This window comes from Hippocampus guttulatus, chromosome 1 (assembly GCF_054856545.1).
Source record: "Hippocampus guttulatus isolate MCC_2025c chromosome 1, RoL_Hgut_1.0, whole genome shotgun sequence".
NCBI lineage: Eukaryota > Metazoa > Chordata > Actinopteri > Syngnathiformes > Syngnathidae > Hippocampus > Hippocampus guttulatus.
In genome coordinates, this window is record NC_141261.1 from 10,379,408 (window position 1) to 10,401,483 (window position 22,076).

Genomic DNA, 22,076 nt, shown 5'->3' on the forward strand with positions numbered 1-22,076 from the left:
ACACCGTTTACGGATTTGAATTGCCGTTGCACAGCATCGCAATGTCACAGATAGCCAAACAAAAATGCATTTGAGTTGTCACATGAAAGTTTCCATGGCCATCCGCTTCTTTGTTGACAACCCTGTCATGTTTTGGTGGTTCAATCAGAAATAATACAGGACAGTATAGTGTCTCGGAGCCTTAAAACCTGATATGGGGTGACAGCTTTTGTGCGGTACCGCCTCGTGTGTGGCAAACAGTCGCCAACTGTAATTTTTTTGTAATGGTCCACTTCAGTGGCTTGTCATGCCTCAAAAGTTGAACAAAACGTCTGCGAACTGCCAACCAACATCAATCAAGACCAGCTTGACGGTAAGCATTGTTGTCAACGTTATATATTAATATATACAGCAGCGTTAAGCAGCTCATCACAATTGAACATCAATAGAATATCAAAAGCCATTCTTCAACATCAAATTGGTGTCCCGTGCCCAGAGGGAATTTTTTTTTACACTTGTGATTAGCATGTTTTGTGAATGTTAGAGCTGTTTTTCCATTTCTCTTGTCGTTTCCAAAAATGCTATGGAAAGCCCATTGTGACATATCACAAGGAGTCCGACCACTCATCACATTTACGTGGGTCCGTACTCCTCCACCGTGTGTGTGCGTTGAGGTTAGAGCCGATAGACAGTCACACCCATCAACACACGCCGTCTGTGCCTTGGGCGCACACTCACACACAACGGCAGCTTGCGACATACTTGACAGAGATTTGGGATGTATATGGATTGCGAGGGTCAAGGTCCATCTTGTGTCTGTGTATCCGGTCATGTTTCGTGCGGTACACTCTCCCGATTGCTACTTGACCTCAGTCACAAGAAATATCAGCCCCGTGCTTGTGATTAGACAGATGACACACAACCATGCAGACCAACGTAGCCGTTGCAATTAGAGACGGTGGCAACTTTAAACGTGTGCCCTTGCTTTTCATCATCATATTTACCAATAGCCATTCATTTGGGTTTGTATCAGTGCACTTGTGAGAATTTCAGTGCAACCTCTGAGGTTAAGCAATTTGTTCATATCATCAGGCTACGACTATTTGTTTGCTTTAGAAAACAATTGTTGCCAAAGGGCAGTCTGGCGACTTTGTGGTTAGCATGTCCGCCTCACACCCGAGAGGTCATGGGTTCGCCATCTGCTCTCTGTCCCATGCTTGCGTGCGTTTTTCTCCAGCTACTTCAGCTTCCTCCCACATTCGATCAACATTCATGTCAGGTTAATGGTATTGAATAATTTGTTGTTTGCTGTGCCGAGCTCCCTTTCAAAATCTCGATGGCACCTGTAACGTCATGCAGGAGGTTAGTTTTGTGCAAATTGAGATCCAAGGCCCTCACCTCCCCACGGGAAATGTTTGTTGAATGACCAATTGTGCGACCTCAATCTCAGAGTTTCTTCCGTTAAAGGCAATTGAGGCTTAACCTTTATAAACTTAAATGATATTGCCACATAATCGTAATTACAGTACATACAGGACACATTTTTAATATGCTTGTATATGTATTTTATATTTATGATATAGTTTTAAACTTTCTCCCTTTCATAGTTTTGCTGCGGTAAATTGGGAATTTCTCCACTGTGAGACCAAAAAAGGTTTTCTTATCTTATAAGCTTTGCTAGTGTCACACCAATGGCCTTTGTCGGAGCCACTTGTGAGTCGCTATTTGTACAATATTAAGAAACCTAGTGGAATTAAGTGTAGAGTAAGTATATTACATCATAAAGTGAACGTCACAAAAAATACTTTGACACAGATTCCCACATTACACAAAGATGGCCGCCAAGTGGTTTGAAAAAGCTTCGTTTTGCCAAGTAAATAATATTTTTGAACGTGAGAGGTAAAACGCAATCCAGTGTTTGGCTGGTTGCTCTCCAATTAGTCTTGATTTCAAAACAATGTTTCCTACAGGAAAAACAAGAAGTGCATATAATCAGTTCTTGGTTTGTATTGTTGCCATCTGAACCCTTTTCAGCACATTTTTAATCACCATAATCTTGCAACATTGTAAACATAAAGTGTTTTTGAAATGCTTACTTCATGTAACTCCAGGTCTATATTTTCCTTCTTACAGTAGTATCACTTTTTTCTACAAAAGCCTTGTAAATTCCCTTGCCAATATTTAAAAAAAATCTCTTCTATATATTCTAATTCTCCAGATTCCCTACTCAGCTAAGTGAGTCCTGATAAGGCTCACCTCCTGGTTGTGTAATGTAGTTTAGTGATTCATTCAAGAGCGGAATCCAAACCTGATAAAATGCGACTCGGGTGATTAAAACACACACACCACACACTAAAACATGAAACAGCATTTCACTCGAAATATGGGAGTCCACGTTGGACCAAGTTATGATTCATGATTGTCTGTTGAATTAGCGATATTCTTCCGAGCACTGTGAAACAAAAGTTCCTGTTTTTGTAGATATGAACAAACCACCCACATGATTCAAAACCGAGTGATTACAATGGTCGCAGTGCAGTCATGTGAGTTTCGCACAGCAACTCTTGATTTTTGATTTCTCACTCCCAGTCGCATTCACAACAAGGTATCAGCATTGCCACATGTTCATTTTGGCCATTGGCTCCGACCCTTCTTTGCTTTCGCAGCCCTGTGTCGAATGCCTCTGCTCTCATTGGCATCCGCTGCTGTTCAAGGAGGATGGGAGTTTTATTTTTGTACATTTCCATGACGATGATGCCGGCCGAGGGCCAATGGCGGGAAAACAGACTGATAGAAAAAGGGAAAAAAATGGAGGAGTGGGGAAATGGCGGCGGGGCTTGGACTGGTTCATATAAGACATGACTCATCGTGGCGAGGGACTGGGGGAGGGAGGAGAAAGAAGAACGCAGGGCGGGTCGGGGTGGATCATAGCCCAGTGAGAAAAAAAAAAGTGAAGTTACTTTGCTGGAAGTTATGAGTGATATACTGCAAGCATGCAAGACTTCGAAATCAGCCAGCATAATAGAATATGCTGTGCGAATTAATTCAACAAGATGTCGTGGTGTAAATGTGCCCGTCATCATAATTAGAACTGTTTTAATAACAACTAGCTAAATAAGGAAATTGAAGAGTTTGATGCAGTGCATTTTTAATCTACAACATATACAGTAACTACAAGGGTAGTTAGGTCTTTAGATTAATATTGCTGAGCAGAAAAAAAACTGTTATGATTGATTAGTTTCTCACTTCGCAGCAAAGGTCAAATTTCTGTATTGAAAGCTGAATTCAATTTCTCAATATTCTTGTTCAAAATGGTTAAATGATTAGTAGTCACCGAAAGAGTTTGCATAAAAGCGTTTCATGACGCTGAATGGACTCGTTTTTTTTGCAGATTTTTTTTTTAATGCGCTGTAGGTCTGAATTAAATCTATTGTTTTTATCTTTAGGGCGGCCCGGTAGTCCAGTGGTTAGCACATCGGCTTCACAGTGCAGAGGTACCGGGTTCAATTCCAGCTCCGGCCTCCCTGTGTGGAGTTTGCATGTTCTCCCCGGGCCTGCGTGGGTTTTCTCCGGGTGCTCCGGTTTCCTCCCACATTCCAAAAACATGCATGGCAGGCTGATTGGACGCTCTAAATTGTCCCTAGCTGTGAGTGTGGGCGTGAATGGTTGTTCGTCTCTGTGTGCCCTGCGATTGGCTGGCAACTGATTCAGGGTGTCCCCGCCTACTGCCCGAGGACGGCTGGGATAGGCTCCAGCACCCCCGCGACCCTAGTGAGGATCAAGCGGTTCGGAAAATGGATGGATGGTTTTTATCTTTAAGAGACCTCTTTTAAAACGAGCTAATTTTGTGGCCAATAAGCAAAGGATGAGAACTTATTATCTTACTATTTGAATTACGTCGCAAAGGGAATGCAGATGTATGACAGGAGTGGACTGTAACGTGACATTGACATAACCACTGGGCTGTTGTTTTTAAAAGCTTTTTAACTATACAGAGCGCTCCATGCTAAATTATATTATGTTGTCTACTATGCTCCATGTCCAACGGGTAATCAAAACCGGCTGGTTCAGAGCTCACCTGGTGTGCATTTGCTCAGCGTGCTATTGAGAACTTGACCGTAATAACCAAAGAATCTTGAGCTCTAAAGCCTCCAAAAACTGCTATCAACACTGTGAAATATCAACTCAAAGGATACCACAGAGGTGATGGATGTTATTTGACGGCAAGTAGAAGGTGCGGACCTCGCCAAAGCTAACAGGTCCACTCTTAGGTCAACTTTTAGTAGAATCCCCTCTAAATCTTCATCATCAGTAGACAGCATCACTGCAAATATGCTTCCATTCTTATAAGAAAGGTCATTGCTATGGGAATGTGAAAAAATGCTTCATCATCATGAAAGTCTTGGAAAAGTAACATAAGATCAAAGCACATTTGGAAAGTGGGTGTAATTTTCAGGTTAACTGTCAGCATAGTGATTCCTGCTAGTATCAACTGATTAAATTTATTTTCATTATTTTTTTTTCCACGAGCTTTGTTGTAACATTTATCCCAAAACATCGATCAGACTCAACAAGACAAGATAATGAAAATCTTGACACCAAATGCTGGGAAGTGGTTGTGGCAGTGCGGTGAGTGTTAGCGTTAGCATTAACCGCTAGCGAGCCATGGCTTTTAAGTTTTGCTTCATCACTCTTTTTATATAATAGTAGGGCATTTTCTTGATTTTATATTAAACATGTTTTTTAGAGAGAGATGACAACTAATGAAAAAAAAACATGTTTCAGCTGAGTTGTGTTCTTTTAACATGTGACTATTAACCAAATTACTGTGGATTGATGAGAAAAAATACATAATGGGAGGAAATAAGACAGGAAAGTTGGCTCGAATGTCAAAAAAAAAACTTACCCTTGCTTTAACTTACAGCTAATTGCTGTATGTTTATAGTTGTATAGTTTAATTGCTGAGGCATTATATTAATCTGTAATAAATTAGAGCTATTATTCTTTTGAGGAAGTCAATGAAAAAGAATTGCTGGGAGCTACTACCGAAAAACCTGTCTTGCGGTTTACTTCGACATGTAAAACAAGTGCTGTCATATTGAAATGCATGATCACTTGTGAAGAGTACCGAGAGTAAAAAGTATGCTAATAATAAGTGTAAGCAACTGGCTGGAAAAAAAATGCTTGATACCTAAAAATCGGCTCACACCTTGTTCCATGCTCCATGCGCTCTCTGCATTAACCTTTGTGTGATTCATCCAAACACAGCATCCACCTTACATCTACAGTTTGTTTGGGATGCTTCAATCATACTGAAAGAGCTTAGAGTGCACAAAACAAGCAGAAACAAAGCAAAACATCAAAACGCCTGATAATATCTCCAAAATAAAGGTCTTCTCAAACAACACGGAGGCCTGTGAGGAGGTCAGGTAATGGTTTTCAGTGGCTGACAATGTGTCATAGGAGTGTAATATTACAGCCCTGCCTCCAGGCCCTTGCCCAGACCTGCAGCCAATGGCATTTCACCTCAGTCTCCTCCCACAGCAACAAGCGCTTTAAAACTCCTCACTAGTCCCATCTCTTCCTATCCACTCTGGTCTCTCTTCGCTCTGCTGGCCTGCCTGCCTCGTCAACCTTCACCCAAAAAGCAACAAAAAAAAAAAACAACCCTTAAGCTCACAATGGCAGCCAGTTACAAGACCACCTCATACAAGGTGAAGAGCTCCAGTGCCCCGAGGAGCTTCAGCAGCAACTCCTACACCGGACCGGGGCTCACCTCCCGCAAGAGCTACACCGCCAGGAGTTCCTATGGGGTTGGCAAGAGCTTCGGAGGGGGCGGCATCATCAGCTCCAGCGGCTACAGCCTCGGCTCCAGCATGGGTGGCAGCATGGCCTTTGGGGGTGGCATGGGACTCGGCCAAGCACCTCTGACCGCCGTGACTGTGAACAAGAGTCTGCTGACCCCGCTCAACTTGTCCATTGACCCCACCATCCAGGCTGTCCGTACCCAGGAGAAAGAACAGATCAAGACCCTCAACAATCGCTTTGCTTCTTTCATTGACAAGGTAAGCGCAACCGTTCAAAAGAGTTGTAGCAGAGTAGCGGACACTCGCTTGAACCTTCTGTCTGCACATGCAGTGGTTTTAAAACAGTGAGATCCACTCATGCAGAAACTGGCTCCCAAACACACACGACAGCAAGCCGGATAGCAAAGGGCGTGTCAGGCCACGGCACACGTTACCTTGGGATTGGTTTCCTCCCTATAGCTGGGGTGGGGCCCTTTCTTACTTCTCACTGGCCCTCGCCACTGGACTTTAGAACATAGAGTGCAATTGCCTCCCCCCCCTTCCTCCACATAAACTCGCCCCACCCCCATTTTATCTACTGAATCCATGCAACTCTAAGGAACTCGTACCCTCCTAAGGCCAGAGCCGTGGGTTAATATTTAAAAAGGCCTGCTGGTTTCATGTTCTGCTCAACAGCAGCTGCGAAACTGTGTAGTGCAGCAAGCTCAAACGAACTTCCTTGTGTAGCGAAACCCAAAGTTATCGTGAAGGCCCAAAATTCTCTGACATGTGTGCAAATTAGATTCTCCCGTGGACCCTAATGCCAACCAGTTCTGTCACACCTTTATCTTGGTTAAATATTTACCCCTCACTCTCTCTCTCTCTCTCATCTGCCTGCAGATGAAACTTTGCGCCAACCCACTTCCCCTGCCTCCCCCTTCATTTGCCTGCAAAAGGCTTCATTTACAAAAACAGGAAGGCACGGGGATGATGGGTTAACTCACTCTGTTCCTTCATCACCAGTTTTTTCCAGCTAGACTACCGTCACCCCTGATCCCACACTCTGATCCCCTCCCGCCCCCTTCCCCCTCATCCCGTCGGGATACATGTTCTACGTCAGGCCTTCCTCTCTAAAAAGGCAACCTGCAAAGCTCCAAAGAAAGATAAGATCAACAAAGACTATAGAAGGCGAACAGGAGGCATGGCGCGGTTGATGGATGTTCAAAGGTGGCAGGAGTATTTATAACATTAGTGATACTCCTCAACATATTTAGTTCAAGCCAGTATCTCATTTTTTATTCATAGAAAAAATGAATGGAAAGCACTCGTCTTTATTCAGCACTCTAAACCATATTTTTTTTAAGACCATTAAATCACAAGACTATATGTTCTGTATGTTAGGCTTGTCTCACCCATAAAAATAAATACACAAAATTGAACCATACGCTATGTGCGTTGATCCAAACATACCGTAAATAGTCATCATTAATTACGTATAAGCTCTTCCTGCTCCACTATTGCATTCATCACGTCTTGGTGTCTTTCCCTTCCTCAGGTGCGCTTCCTGGAGCAGCAGAACAAAATGCTGGAGACCAAGTGGAACCTGCTGCAGGGCCAGACCACCACGCGTTCCAACATCGACGCCATGTTTGAGGCCTACATCACCAACCTGCGCAGACAGCTCGACAGCCTGGGCAATGACAAGATGAAGCTGGAGGCCGACCTGCACAACATGCAGGGCCTGGTGGAGGACTTCAAGAACAAGTGAGTGCCACCATGAAGGGAAAAATATAGATTGCACACAGCAGCGTGAAGATCGTCACAGATCTCCAATGCAAGCACTTGACGGACTGTTGGTATTCATATTTTCCACAAAGCAGCAGAGTTCCGTCCTTCCAATGGAGCTATTAAGAGGATAACTTGCACCACCTAGTGTTACTTTTGTGTATAACTCGCCTGTCAGCCTCTCGTGGATGACATAGTCGTGCCCTTTTGTTGCTGCCAGGTATGAAGATGAGATCAACAAGCGTACAGAGTGTGAGAATGACTTCGTCCTCATCAAGAAGGTCAGTTGGATTCCATTCACTTGAATTTAAAACATCAAACCACAAGGAAATTTGACTTGAGGCCCTTTTTATACGTAGCAGATTAAGGAGAAGACACAATAGGCAGAATATAAGAACAAGTGCGACATTGTATTGTGTTGCTGTCGACTGAAAATAATATAGTTTTTCTTGGCACTAAATTCTGTGATTTTGTTTTTCATCGAAGAGGGGGAAAAAGGGCAGTGTTTTAACCTGGTGGTTAGCATGGCAGTTGGCCTTGGTTTGAATATTCTTTCGGGTGGTGCGTCCATGTTCTCCCTGTGCTTAGGGTACTCTGAGTTTTGTCCACATTTAAAAAAAGAATTTTTTTTTTTTTGAAAACTGAATTTTTCATGGATGTGAATGTGATTGGTTATTTTTCTATAAGTGCCCTGTAGTTGGATGGCTAATGACAGGGTGGAACCCACTTGGAGCCCAAATTAAGGTCGGATGGGCTCCAGCACTGCTGTTACCCTAATTAGCATAAGTGTTTTGGCATGCTGGAGACTATCCTAGCTGTCTTCGGGCAGTAGACAGGGGGACACCCTGAACTGGTCGCCAGCCAATCGCAGGGCACACAGAGACGAACAACCATTTGCGCTCATAATCACACCCAGGGACAATTTCAAATGCGCCATTAACCTGCCAGGCATGTTTTTTGGAATGTGGGAGGAAACCAAAGTACCCGGAGAAAACCCACACAAGCACGGGGAGAACATGCTAACTCCAAACAGGAAGGCCGGAGCCAGAATGAAACTCTGGACCTCTTCACTGTGAGACCGACGCACTAACCAGTCGACGGACCCTTTTGAATAATGTTGCATTCAATTAAATATGAAAGATGAATCATTACCTTCCAAAGATGCAAAACTAATGTATTTCCATTTAATTCAAACCTTCATCTTGAAAAACACATCAATTCCCTTCCCACAATTCTCCAATAACAATGGATTGTTCAAAATGTTGCTTGTCCAAACTAAATACAATCTCGTATTTTTTTCCTAGGATGTTGATGAGGCCTACATGAATAAGGTTGAGCTGGAGGCCAAGCTGGAAAGTTTGACAGACGAAATCAACTTCCTCCGGTCCATCTATGAGGAGGTATGGAAACAAAAATCTTCACAAGTTGTATTTCTTTAAGCCTTGCCGATGCTTTTCTCAGCACCTGCGGCATTGGATGGCATTCCTTAGCAGGGTGGAGTGTAAAACTTTTTTAAAATTTTTGTTCTTATCTAGGAGCTCCATGAGCTTCAGAGCCAGATCAAGGACACATCAGTCATTGTGGAGATGGACAACAGCCGTAACCTGGACATGGATTCCATCGTAGCAGAAGTGAAGGCTCAGTACGAGGACATTGCCAACCGCACCCGCGCTGAGGCGGAGACTTGGTACAAGACCAAGGTAAAGAGGAACATTTTGGGCTAGTTTCATCGCATTTCATCAATGTCTGGATTAGAGTACCGGTGTAACGATAGATTTATATATTTTTTGTCAGCCATGCTCATCCAAAGCTTTTCTCATTTGTTTTGGCGATGTTCCTTTAGTATGAGGAGATGCAGACATCTGCCAACAGATACGGAGATGACCTGAGGGCAACCAGGACAGAGATTGCCGACCTTAACCGCATGATCCAGAGGCTGACATCTGAGATTGACGGTGTTAAGGGACAGGTACCGATGAATCTTGCACATCGCACTCGAAACCCGAGTGATCAGAAGAGTCGCATTGACCTTCATTGTTTTGACCTTCTCCCAGCGTGCCAACCTGGAGGCTCAGATCGCTGAGGCCGAGGAGCGTGGCGAGCTGGCGGTTAAGGACGCCAAGTCCCGCATCAAAGATTTGGAAGACGCCTTGCAGAGAGCCAAGCAGGACATGGCCCGCCAGATCCGCGAGTACCAGGACCTTATGAACGTCAAGCTGGCTCTGGACATCGAGATCGCCACTTACAGGAAGCTGCTGGAGGGCGAGGAGGACAGGCTGGCAAACGGCATCCAGGCCATCAACATCTCCAAACAGAGCAGTAAGTGTCGTTTTGATAGGAAAACAATTTGGTGAGTGGTGATTCACCAGACATTGGGTCGAACAAATCATAGGAAAACTTTTGAAATCACTCTTGCTTTCGACTGCTTTTTAATTTGTTATAAAACGTGAGTTGTGTCACTTATATGGTTAATTGGGTTTAGTATATTTTTAGTCATATATGTGAAATACAGTATGCAGTTGCGTGGCCACTTATTGCCAGACAGAATACACGAGGTGGAGTCAAACAGACATGCACGAAGGGGAAATTTTCCTCAAACCAGGTTAATAAGTTAATTTGCACCGATTCATCACAAAACTGAATTCATGCTCTGTATTAAATATAAAATGCACACGGGAACAAGAATAAAAAGTCAACTGGACGGACAACATCTGAAGCACTTGGAAAACAAATGAAAAAAAAAATATTCTTAAGGCCACCACGGTCACATTAAATATACCACACACACGGCAGATGGTGATTATTAAATGTATTCATGGGTGCAGATTCCTAGAGATGTGTTTTGCTTGTTGAATTTGGCTGTAAAATGATTTTTTTGGGGGGGTTCTGGCCACTCAGAGGACTGAAAAATGCTGGCGTTCTTGTGGGCCAGCTAGCTGACCCTGTGAGGCAAATTTGATATCAGACTGAAATAATAATAATAATAATAATAATAATAACATCTAAGATCCACATATATAGATTGGCCTGCTGGAAGCACAGCACAGCTTAGAGAAATAAATAATAGGGTAGACTGTGGCCAATAAAGTGAAAGCATTTTGTGGACAAATTTAGGTTCTAAATGTAGATCAGTGCTTCTGATCGTGTTTTGGCGAGAAAAGAGACTTTGCTGGGCCTGACCGATCACCACTGAATTTTAACCTTGACTCTGTTTCGACAGCAAGCTACGGCGGCATGGACACTCTGAAGAGCGGCTACTCCACCTCCTACTCCAGCGGTTACAGCAGCGGCGGCGGCTACGGCAGCGGCAGCTACGGCAGCGGAAGCTACGGCAGCGGAAGCTACAGCAGCGGCAACTACGGCGGCGGCGCCTACGGCAGCGGCGGCAGCGGCAGCGGCTACACTACCCAGACCAAGAAGAACGTGGTCATCAAGATGATCGAGACCAAGGACGGCCGAGTGGTGTCTGAGTCCTCCGAGGTCATCGAGGATTGAGCTAGAGTAGTTTCAAGGCAACTCGCCATGCTCTGATACCCCATTTGCCCACTTCTGGTAGTTTTTACACTTACATTTCAACTCCCCACCTAACTTTTTGTGATTAACATGTCTGAAGCTTCACTCTCCCGTAGAGCCTTAAACAACAAGCAATAAAGTATCCTTACTCTACCAATTACCTGAAAGGGACCAAAGAATCTGTGTTGTATGTCTGATACTTGAGTGCTGTCTCTGAAAGTGACGTTAAAGTGAAGGCAAATCCGAAATTTGAAGATACCCAACTCCTCCACTCACAAAGGATTGCATCCCCCTCCGGTGAACAGTGGTGTTGTCGAAGGAAACGTGAACGTGCCGAAGTGTCGATGGTCTAACCGATGTCAATAAAATACACGCTACCGTATGTAGTGCCTGTCTTCCCCCGTGCATGTCCTGTAACCGTTTGACCTCCCAGGAGAGCGCCCACACGATAGCGTAGTACCGCGGTGCTGTTTTTGCTACCACACCAAATAAAAACATGTGTCTCAACATGCTTGTGTTGGATTCCGTTTCGACAACGCACAGGTGACATGATACAGAATCATACATAAATGGAACTCCTTTCCAAAATGCCAAGTGATCGAAGTAGCTGTCTGTTGTGCGCCAAATTGAGGGAGGTGCAAAATCAATAAATAATAAGAAGAAAAAAGTAGTGTATTGCAGAAGCAATCATTTGAAACAATAGTCACAGATGTAAAAACTAATAAATAAATAAAACAATTTGACAGCTGCAACTGGCACCTTGGCACACATCAACACCCTTTCCGTTCCTATTCAATCATCGGATAAAAAAATATTTTGCAACAAAGTGTACTCCAAAACCATTTCTCACGATTACTGCTTATTAACTAATAATTGTTTTTTTTTTCTTATCACACGAGAAGAATTGATGTTGTACGCAACAATAATTTTGAAACGGATTCAGTTACTGGGCCTCTTTTCCAAAGTAAAAGCAGATGTTTGCAAAGGTCTTATTTTGATGACACACAAAAAAAAGATAACCAGTCTAATTTGAAGTTATACACTGGCTCTAAACATTTTCTTATTAAAATTGCTGTTGATGCATTTCATCATCAATTAGATGTTGATTAATCAATTAATTTAAGTACCTCTACTTTCATGGCCATAGTAGTTTTCAGTGTGTGTGGTTGCATGATTTTGACCAAACCTGTGGTTATATTGTGATTATACAGTCCACAGATTTTGAAGTACAAAATGTACAGTACAGTGCACGATACTGCTTCTAAAGTTAGATGCAGCACAACCTTAACGACTTACGTAATTCTAGAATGGTTTTGGTTTCCATCCTCTGTTTGCCAAGTTGTAAACTTCAAAAGTCGATTTGTGGCTTCAATTCCTGGTGAGAAGCAAGCCACTTGCTTTTTATCAGTTGGTTTGTGGGTGGATGGATGTACTTAAAGAAACTTAAGCCCTGTATCGTGTACTATTATAAGTGAATGTGTGTGCCTATGTCTGTGTGTGTGTGTGTGTGTGTGTCTGTGTGTGTCTGTGTGTGTGTCTGGGTGGACAAAACACTGTGCCACTGTGGCTATACAGTAGAAGGCTTACATCTATTGCAAGTGTATACTGCGTAGCCAAGGGATTTTGTTGACAAAGAAAATAAATAAATGCCATGCTAAACATGTTTATGTCAAAATGGGAAAAGTTCAGCCTTTAGGGTCCACATAGAAAATCCAAACCACTGTTTCAGTTTACAACTTACAGAGACAGTCTTGGCATTTACAAGGGGGATTCTTCAGAAGAGACCGGAGTGGCTGCTGAGGAACCACCATATGGCTGCACATTCATCTTTCTATAGCTTTGTTGCTTTCTTCTTTTGTTTGGCCTCCGTAAAGGAAACTCCAAGCGGTCTCTGAAATACAGAAAAAGGGTCCACTTTGTGTTTGCCAAACTGTAGTCAAAGCCATCAGTCCATAATGGCTGTTTCTACCACAAACGAAGCCCTTACAAAACACATTTAATGATGGAGCAGTGAATCCGATTAGTTTGCTTTTTTTTTTCTTCCGGGGGTAAACAAACCAGTAAAGTCTTTCACCATCTAAAATGCAAATGTACGTACCGGTAACCAAATTTGGATTAGCAACAACTTGCTCGATGTGCACCTGCAAGGATCTGTAGGGCTCAAAAGTGAGACCATTTTGAAAGCAAACGCTCTCATTTTTTTTCAATGTGCGCTTATAATCATTAAATATGGCCGAACAGCTCGAGTGCATGTTTTCAGGTACTTACAGCAAAAGTGCTCCAATTCTGCGTCCGCGCGCCAGGTTAAAACAATTATTATTACTAATAACAGTAATGGTTGCAGGCTGGATCTCGAACTATTATTTGCATGAAGCGATCGCTAGCTTTAAGCGACGGTATAAAAATTTGTTGATTTTTCATTCTTCATTATTACAAGAATCGACTATTAAACTCAATAATAAGGAAAACAAATGTTCTTTCACATAAACATATGCTAATTACATTACGTCAGGCTCACCTCCCTTACAAGAGGCGGCGCTATTAACTGCTACGGATAGCGGGAGGAGACAAACTTAGCGACGTTGTTCCGCAACACAATGACTACAGAATCATGCCCCAAAGAGCATGCTTGACTCAGTCTCTTGAGAAATATATTAAATCTTTTGGGGTGACAGTTTGCTGAAGAACTTATTCGTAGTTGTGCAAAGTATGGTGTCTTTGATGCACCGTGCTACGCGCGTACAGGTACTTCAAAATGCACGAATTTAAATTTACGGATTCTTTAATTTCACCACTAGATGTCACTAAAGTATATGTGATGACTGTATTTTAGTAGGGCGGCCCGGTAGTCCAGTGGTTAGCACGTCGACTTCACAGTGCAGAGGTACCGGGTTCAATTCCAGCTCCGGCCTCCCTGTGTGGAGTTTGCATGTTCTCCCCGGGCCTGCGTGGGTTTTCTCCGGGTACTCCGGTTTCCTCCCACATTCCAAAAACATGCATGGCAGGCTGATTGAACGCTCTAAAATTGTCCCTAGGTGTGAATGTGAGCGTGGATGTTTGTTCGTCTCTGTGTGCCCTGCGATTGGCTGGCAACCGATTCAGGGTGTCCCCCGCCTACTGCCCGAAGACAGCTGGGATAGGCTCCAGCACCCCCCGCGACCCTAGTGAGGATCAAGCGGTTCGGAAAATGGATGGATGGATGTATTTTAGTAACTGAACTGTTTTGTCGGCCGCTGCTCGTTGCAAACATGGTTGCTGTTACAGTAAAATATTTTGCTAATGTCTTCAACCACTGCCAGTCTCCATCACACGAAACTAGGGTACAAATATTGAAACGGATATACAACATCAAATAATTTATTCTTTCTTTAGACTCACATTTAAAAAATGAGAAAATATCGACATAAACTATCATTTCAAGGATGCCAAATTTTATTTTCAGCGCCAAAGCGGCAGGGTCATGGCTCCATAATGTACATTAAAATCCACAAATTATTAACCAATACATGATTTCAATAAACGAACAAAAACACACATGTTTACTGACTAACAAATGGAAATATTAAGAAAACAAAATACAGTATAACGTCCTGAGGGTCGCTTGAACTTTCCAATTAACACGTTCAATATACAAATGACCACTAGAGGGCGGAAGCGTACCGTGAAGATGGACTTCTGTTGTCACGTCATCACGACAAATGCGTAACACCGCCAAGCCTCCAAATCAGGTACGCCTCCAGAACAAGATGATATCTGGTATTCAGTTTCTTTTTCGCGCCCCCCCCCTTTTTTTTTTACTTCTTCGGAGAGTTTTAATTCATCTCATAACATTATCGTCGTTGTGGTTGAAGTGTGCAGTGGGGATGAATTTCGCCACTCCAGAATATGAGGAAGACTTTTTATATATACAGCGACGTGACACCACAGCAAATGAACCTTTTTTTGTAAAGAATTGCGGCTATGACAACGCCAATCAACACTGAATTGTTTTTGTAAAGAAGCCTTGGCAATCACAAAACAATGTTTGTTAATAACGTTGGCAAAAAAAAAAAAAGTTTGATACAGTCATGACATGATCAAAGAGCTTACGCCTGAGAAAATGTTAACCCCCCCCAAAAATATAATGGCGTAACTAATTATAAAAAGAAATCCTTTCACGAAGAATGCCATCAAGGGTGGAGCAGAGCATGTACAGGCATGAATGTACTTAAATGTAATTCTGCTTTTCAGAAGAGGATAAAGTGAATCACACCATCATATCCACCTAAACTCAAAAGAAAAGGAATTTTGTGTGTGAAATGATGCAGAGAAAGATAAACCAAAACACTTGCAGTCGTTGAAAATGGGACGTAAAGATCAGTGCATTGTTTGAAGTGTGCAAATGTTCATGCACTTTAGTTGAGTTGCTACGTTTGCATTGTTTTTTGTTCGTTCACCAAACTTTGTAGAGGAGTGGAAAGAACATATTGAGCTATAGTTAGAGATTAAGATAAAATTATCTTTTTTTATCAGTATTTGTTGGAATTGGTAAGTAATTTTTATGTTCTCCCCTGTGATGGTAAATGGGTTGTTTCTGGGTGCTTTGGCCTCCTGCAACATTCCAAACCCTACAAACCCCCGTTTCTCATTGAACATGTTGGAGGTTTATCTGCGTTTTTGGAATCATTTGTGTGGTTTCCAAAATTAATTTTCCCAATTCCATCTCAATGGGTGTCAATTGCTGTTTGCGGGCAGGTGCGTACTCTGTACATTTTTAAAATGGCATTTCTGTCACACATCTGGTTAGGAAGTGTGTATTAGACTTAGAAACTTAGACTGTAGCTTCCCCTTGATCCCAAACATGATCAGCAGTAGAAAATGGCCTGATGCATCATCAGTGGCAAGAACAATTCCTTATAAGGTGTGCAAGATCTTACCAAGGTAATTTCCTCCCATGTCTCAATGCAAATGTAGATAGGGCCCGCCCCACTTTGACTTCATCATTTGGGATTGTAAAAAAAAAAAAAAACAGCAGCCCAAAAAACACACTAATAGTGATGCCTGGCTTAATTTAAGACATCTATCCAATATTTGACTTGTCAGTGACAGGGATAAATGTATTCTCTACTCACTGCTTTCTTTGATTTAAAAGTCACCCATGATCAGACTAAGTCAGCAACCTTCTTAAAGTTCGCAGACTTTACTGGCTGATACCTGTAGGCAAGGCTTGTGTTTTTTTATGCCGCTGCTAGCAAAAAGCAGGTCGAGACAAGACGGCATAATTACTCAGCTCATATGGAAAAGAAGGAGACGAGAAGTTACACTTGATGATAGTCAGGACTTGCCGAGTGCTTTTGGAGTGGTACAAAAAATCGACAGAAAAGGAATGAAATGATCAGTGACACATCTGAACACTGAGATTTAGATGCTAGCATCGATGCAATTTATCCGGCGTGTGCCAAACTTGGGCGCTGTTGTCTGTGGATTGTCTTGCCTGATCTTTTGACCCTCCGTCACTCTACTGCATTTATGAGCACTAATATTATCATTAACACATATTGTATTTCATTGTACTGTATTACGTTTTAATTTTTTTTTAAATTCAATCAGTGTTTCTGTAGTTTTAACTACAGCTCGCAGGCTGAACAGAACATGTCAAATGACGTAAGGTGAAGAAAATGCGAATGGAAGACATTTTCAGTGTGTTCATTTCTGGTCTGCTTGGAGGTGTGGTTTTTACCTCGAGGTGGTTTGCATTCTTCATTGACAGGTCTGGCCTATTCGTGCCCAACAAAACCAAGCCCTACCTCAAGACTTGAGGAAATCAAAAATGTCTCAAAATCACTAATTCAAAGACCATGCTGAAGTGTGAATAAGTAAAAAGTAAAGTGTTAAGGCTTTGTGCTAAAGGAAATTATTATTTAGGTATTCGGTGGTAATGAATCTCCGTTTTGGGTTCACACAAGTGTTTGGAATATTGGCTCATAAGAGATTATTGAATGGCGGCTCAGTGGTCCAGTGGTTAGTGCGTCGACCTCACAGTGCAGTCGTGGGCTCGATCCTGGCTCCAGCCTTCCTGTGTGGAGTTTTCACGTTCTCCTCAATCAGCCTCTCATGCGTGTTTTTGGAATGTGGGAGGAAACGGAAGTACCCGGAGAAAACCCACGCAGGTAAGGGGAGAACATGCAAATTCCACACAGAAAGGCCGGAGCTGCAATCAAACCTTTGCACTGTGAGGTCGACGCACTAACCACTAGACCCCTGGGCCGCCCCCAGGCTGACTTTAGTTGTCAATTATCCTCCCATAAATGTGTTTGGGATAAGAAATTAAAGCAGAGTCCACAGAAAAAGCCCACAAACAAGGAAGAACAAGGAAAGACCACGCAGGAATGTTTATATGGAAATTCGAACCCAGATCTCCTAACTATGAGGTACATTCTCACCTCGAATTCACTGTGCGCTCCCCTCTGCTCAAATTCATCCCAAACTGTGAGAGCAAATCAAAATTTCCTGCCGCAGGCAGATGCAGCAGCAGCAGCGGCATCGAGTGTTAAATAACAACGGAGCTTGAAGCAAGTTGTGTCATGCTACGGCATCGAGCAGGTAGAGGCACAGCGAAATTGAACCCGATAGATGAAGAAATAATATCCTTGTTCCCTTTAAATCTACAAAGTTAGCGTGATTTATGGGAGGACGCAGCCTACTCGTCAGATTGCCTGAAGGGGCTGCTATTCTATGTGCTACTCACTTTTACCGATTGTGCAACATTACTTGCAGTGCGCCGAGCCACAATTACATTTGGCTGCATGCAATGAAAAGTAATCTCTTACTGTCTGATGTCCTTTTGTCATTTCAAACATCTTTTAAATGTCACACCGATTTTTTGGGCAATTTCCAAACCAAAATAACAGGCGCAAGTAACGAAGAGGATATGAATTTAGTACATGTATTATTTTATTGCATTCTTCCGCTTGTTGGTAGGCGAAATTCGTGAGGCGCAATGATTTATGTTGCAAAGCTTGATCATTTTTTTTAAAAATAGCTGACTCTGTTTTGTTCATTCTGCTGCACTGCAGAGCAGAGAAAGGACAGGTCGAGTTTGCAACCCCCATAAAATGTGGAATATTCATTTCGCAAGGTTCTCATTGAGTGCTTAGTTTATTCATCGTGAAACTGTTACCCACTTTGACAACCAAAATTGCTGTGGAGGGGACAAAAGTGATGACCGATGATTGACAGGAGCGCTAAAAAAAATAACACTTTCAGTTTGTGACATCTGTTGGCACAAAGTGATACTTTATCACAAACCCAGAGTGTCCAACAGTGATAAAAAATGAATTTTGAATGCCTTTCTCCACCCATACACATGAGCATATTCTTTCCAGAAGATTTGACAAAAAATAACAATGATACCGTGGAACACATTGTCCAACATAAAACATCGACAATGATATAATTGAGCTTGCCTCATATTCTGCTCTGCATGTTCAGCTTTGCCATTTGGCTCATGGGTAACTGTGCTCAAGGGTGTGGTTTGCAATGTTTGAGATGGTGTGAGTCAAGACAAGCTTTTGAATTGTCAATAGACTCATATTTGAGGAAGGCGAAAAATGTAGCCCCGGCCTAACCTAAGGTGACGTGGAAGAAAAAAAAAAACAACAACAACTTTGCGTTCCATCGTAAACTTTACTCTCCCTCACCAGCTCCTGGAGTTACCCACGATGAGGTGTGGATAAGTGGATTAGAAAATGGATGGATGGATCGATAATGAAAAATTAAGGTCTGTCAACTTTGTCAAGAGAACCTGATGGTCACTGGTGTCAAATGCCTTTCCGAGGTCCAGGAACACGACACTTACAAACTTTTATCCAACATGTGCCGTACCAACGTTTGCTGTCTCAGTCAAGTGATAAGGACAGAAACCAACCTGCATGAATTGGAGTTGGGATAGGGTTCCTTTTTTTTTTCGGCATGTAAATGATTGTCACTGACTGTCAAAATGACATACACGCTCCTGGTGAAATCCTTCTAATTCAAGGTGCGGCTGCTATTGAAATGTTCTTTTTTTTTAAATTTTACTCTTGACTTAGCAAACTGTAAGTCCTCTCTGTGGATGGATGCCTGTTTTGGTCTTGTGCCACAAACGCACCCAAAAGTCTTTGTTGAACATGATGATTTATGTCATGTGTATGTGAAAGAGGGACTAATCCTTTTTTTTTTTGGGAACTAGTGCAGCTCCCATGACCACACCTTGATCGTAGAGCCTGAGTGGATTTGCCGCAGCACCAAATAAGAAGAGATACTACAGTCAGAGCCGTCACCCCGGAGGGCCATAGAGAGACGCACGCACCCACAAAGATGCTTGCAAGCGCCTCCATTTGAGGCACAAATTTTGAAAAATAAACGTTGTTGTTCTTCTTATTATTATTCTGTTTTACAGGTGGGCGGTATGGTGGGCGACTGGTTTGCACATCCGCCTCACAGTGCAGGGGTGCATGGCTTAATTCCGGCTCCAGCCTTCCTGTGTTTGCATATTCCCTCCATGCATGCGTGGGTTTTCTCCGGGTACTCTGGGTTTCCTCCCACATTCCAAAAACATGCACGGCAGGTTAAGGGAACACTCAAATCGTCCTTAGGTGTGAATGTGAGCGCGAATGGTTGTTCGTCAAAGTAGTAAGCCCTGAGCTTCAAAAAAGAACTCTTTCATTCATGAGCAATTTTTCGTCTGTTCAAGCCTTTTAAATTTAATTAAGAAAAAAAGAACAACGCGGTGCCCCTAGTCGGGGCTGAGTGTTTTCTGACTGCACACGTTTCACACTTCCATCTGACGAAAAAAGAAGAGGGAAAAATTTCAATGCTGAGTGTTACCACAGTTTTTGTTTTGTTCGGTTCACTGAAGACATGACAAATAAGCATTTTAAATATTGAGTCAGTTGTCAGTGCAACTTGAAGTAAAGCAGGATAAAACACACTTGCATGATTATTGTTTCGGTCTGCCAGGATTCATCAGCGCGAGCTCCCATCCCCATGACAGTTCTCACAAAGAACATTAGCCTGCAAGCATTCCACCGCATGTGCAAACAGGACCGCTTCAGATGTCACTCATGTCATTGCAGCTACGCTAGAATCCTTGTTGGGAAAAAAAAGTCAATATTGTCAGTAGGCATTGTGCCATTAAAAAAGAAAAATATGTCATATTCTTCCGAGATGGTTTTTAAATGTAGTCGAGAATAACATGAGCATATTTGCTCTGTCATTCTGTGCATTGCTGGAAATGACAACTTTAAGATAAGATAAGATAAGATATCCTTTATTTGTCCCACACTGGGGAAATTTACAGCCTCCAGCAGCAAGAATGTAGGCAGAAAGAAGAAGAAAAAACAAACAAACACCGTTCGATTAAGTGCAATATAAATACAAAATGGATAAATCGCAGTGCTATTTACAGTTGTTTTCCACATCATATAATTAATATTAATATTATTGTTGCTATTTTTTATTCAGCAGCCTGACAGCAGTCGGTAGGAACGAGCGCCGGTATCTCTCCTTCTTGCAGCGCGGGTGTAACAGTCTCTGGCTGAAGGAGCTACCTAGTGCTGTCAGGGCGGGCTGGAGAGGGTGGGAGGGACTGTCCATCATAGCTTTTAGCTTAGTTAGCATCCTTCTGTTGCCCACCTCCTCCAGAGTGTCAAGGCAGCAGCCCAGGACAGAACTGGCCTTCCTGACCAGTCGCTCCAGTCTCTTTCTGTCCCGGGCTGAGATGCTGCCTGACCAGCAGACAATGCCATAATGGATGGCCGAGGCCACCACCGAGTTATAGAAAGTCTTAAGGAGCGACCCCTGAACCCCAAAAGACCTCAGTTTCCTGAGTAGGAAGAGTCGGCTCTGTCCTTTCCTAATCAGGGTGTCCGTGTTTGTAGACCAGTCCAGTTTGTTGTTCAGAAGAACACCTAGGTACTTGTAGGCTTTACACAGGCTTCATGTGAGTATGAGCATGGCTTTCATCAAAAGAGTGCATATGAGAAACAAATTCGTAAGCTCATGTTGCAGATGATTCAGATTTCGACAACTTTATTGATGCTGGTGCGGGCAGTTGATGGGCAGCTCCAACTGCGCATTCTGCCCCAACAAAAACTTCACTAGATAAGGTCATATAACACATGGTAAAATAATGGGCTCTGAAACAGGTTGCAATAAGTCAATACTGCACATTAGTTCGATAAAACGATGCCACACAACAACAACAAAAAAAGATTGTAAGAACAGCGAATATCTGAAAGTGTATTATTTATGATTGGTTTTGTTAAACTCCGTTGCTAGGTTCCTATTTTGATCAGAATGTCATTTGAGGGTAAAAATTTAAAATCTTCCTCTCGGGTCCTACATTTAAATTTTTATTTAATTTCAGGACCATGCAATTCAATTGACCTCAGCAAGGATCAATGTAGTCTTGGCTAACCGTGCTTTTTTTTCAGACTTTTTATTTCTTTATTTTAGCAACGGTGCAAAGGAGGCGGCAAAATTTCGAGTGACCAATGCATATAAACAAATTGCTCACTATATCCAATGACAAAATTGCATCAATGTGCAAAATACTTTCAATGAGAGCATTTTGGAAATAAAAAGAGAAGCCGTGGAAAATCTTGTGGGGTGTGACTTGCCCTCTGGCACCTTCAAGGAGGCTCATTTGCAGAAGAGAGACGATGAAGACAACACCTCAGCCAGAGTGCATGTGATGTGTTTCAACAAGTCTAAACAGAACAGGAAATCGTGCCTTCGTTTCCACCTCATGTTAGGTCATGCGTAATTTAAAATAATTTACAAACTACTACAAAGTATTTGTGGTGACCCGCTATCGAAAGATATCCACTGCACCGCTAATGTGGACAAATGGCAGGCTAGTATATCCTTTTTAGCGTTATTGATTTACTTACCGGTATTTAATCATTCGTTCATTCAATCGCAAAGCCATCAAATTGTTGGAGAGAGGCAGGTCACCTTTCTGACTGGACTGCTGAGGTGCCCTTGAGCAAG

At 42.6% G+C, this 22,076-nt stretch overlaps 2 protein-coding genes across 4 annotated transcripts in view; one reads left to right on the plus strand and one right to left on the minus strand.

Annotated features, from left to right (window-relative positions):
* The window catches only part of LOC147210340 (uncharacterized), a 39,156-nt gene extending 25,576 nt beyond the window's left edge, over positions 1-13,580 (minus strand). For all 3 annotated transcript variants that reach the window (XR_015100674.1, XM_086108859.1, XM_086108851.1), the window contains exons 1-2: positions 13,332-13,580; positions 12,805-12,954 (exon numbers count right to left, since the gene is read on the minus strand). Coding sequence is in view for 2 of the 3 variants with exons in the window: in XM_086108859.1 (XP_085964985.1) it covers positions 12,805-12,821 (17 nt within the window). In the remaining variant the exon portion in view is untranslated. The remainder of the gene's footprint in view (positions 1-12,804; positions 12,955-13,331) is intronic.
* Positions 5,552-11,570, plus strand: LOC147210341 (keratin, type II cytoskeletal 8-like). The gene is made up of 8 exons (XM_086108839.1): positions 5,552-6,044; positions 7,321-7,529; positions 7,771-7,831; positions 8,855-8,950; positions 9,086-9,250; positions 9,394-9,519; positions 9,605-9,869; positions 10,771-11,570. The coding sequence occupies exons 1-8, from the start codon at positions 5,661-5,663 to the stop codon at positions 11,043-11,045; spliced, it is 1,581 nt and encodes a 526-aa protein (XP_085964965.1). The 5' UTR covers positions 5,552-5,660; the 3' UTR covers positions 11,046-11,570.
* Positions 13,581-22,076: the final 8,496 nt, after the last annotated feature.

Excerpts from the sequence above, each read along its gene's own strand:
- LOC147210341 (XM_086108839.1), top strand. The coding sequence starts at position 5,661 with ATGGCAGCCAGTTACAAGACCACCTCATACAAGGTGAAGAGCTCCAGT. Across the intron at positions 8,951-9,085 it reads TCCGGTCCATCTATGAGGAG|GAGCTCCATGAGCTTCAGAG; the intron begins GTATGGAAACAA and ends GTTCTTATCTAG. Across the intron at positions 9,251-9,393 it reads AGACTTGGTACAAGACCAAG|TATGAGGAGATGCAGACATC; the intron begins GTAAAGAGGAAC and ends ATGTTCCTTTAG.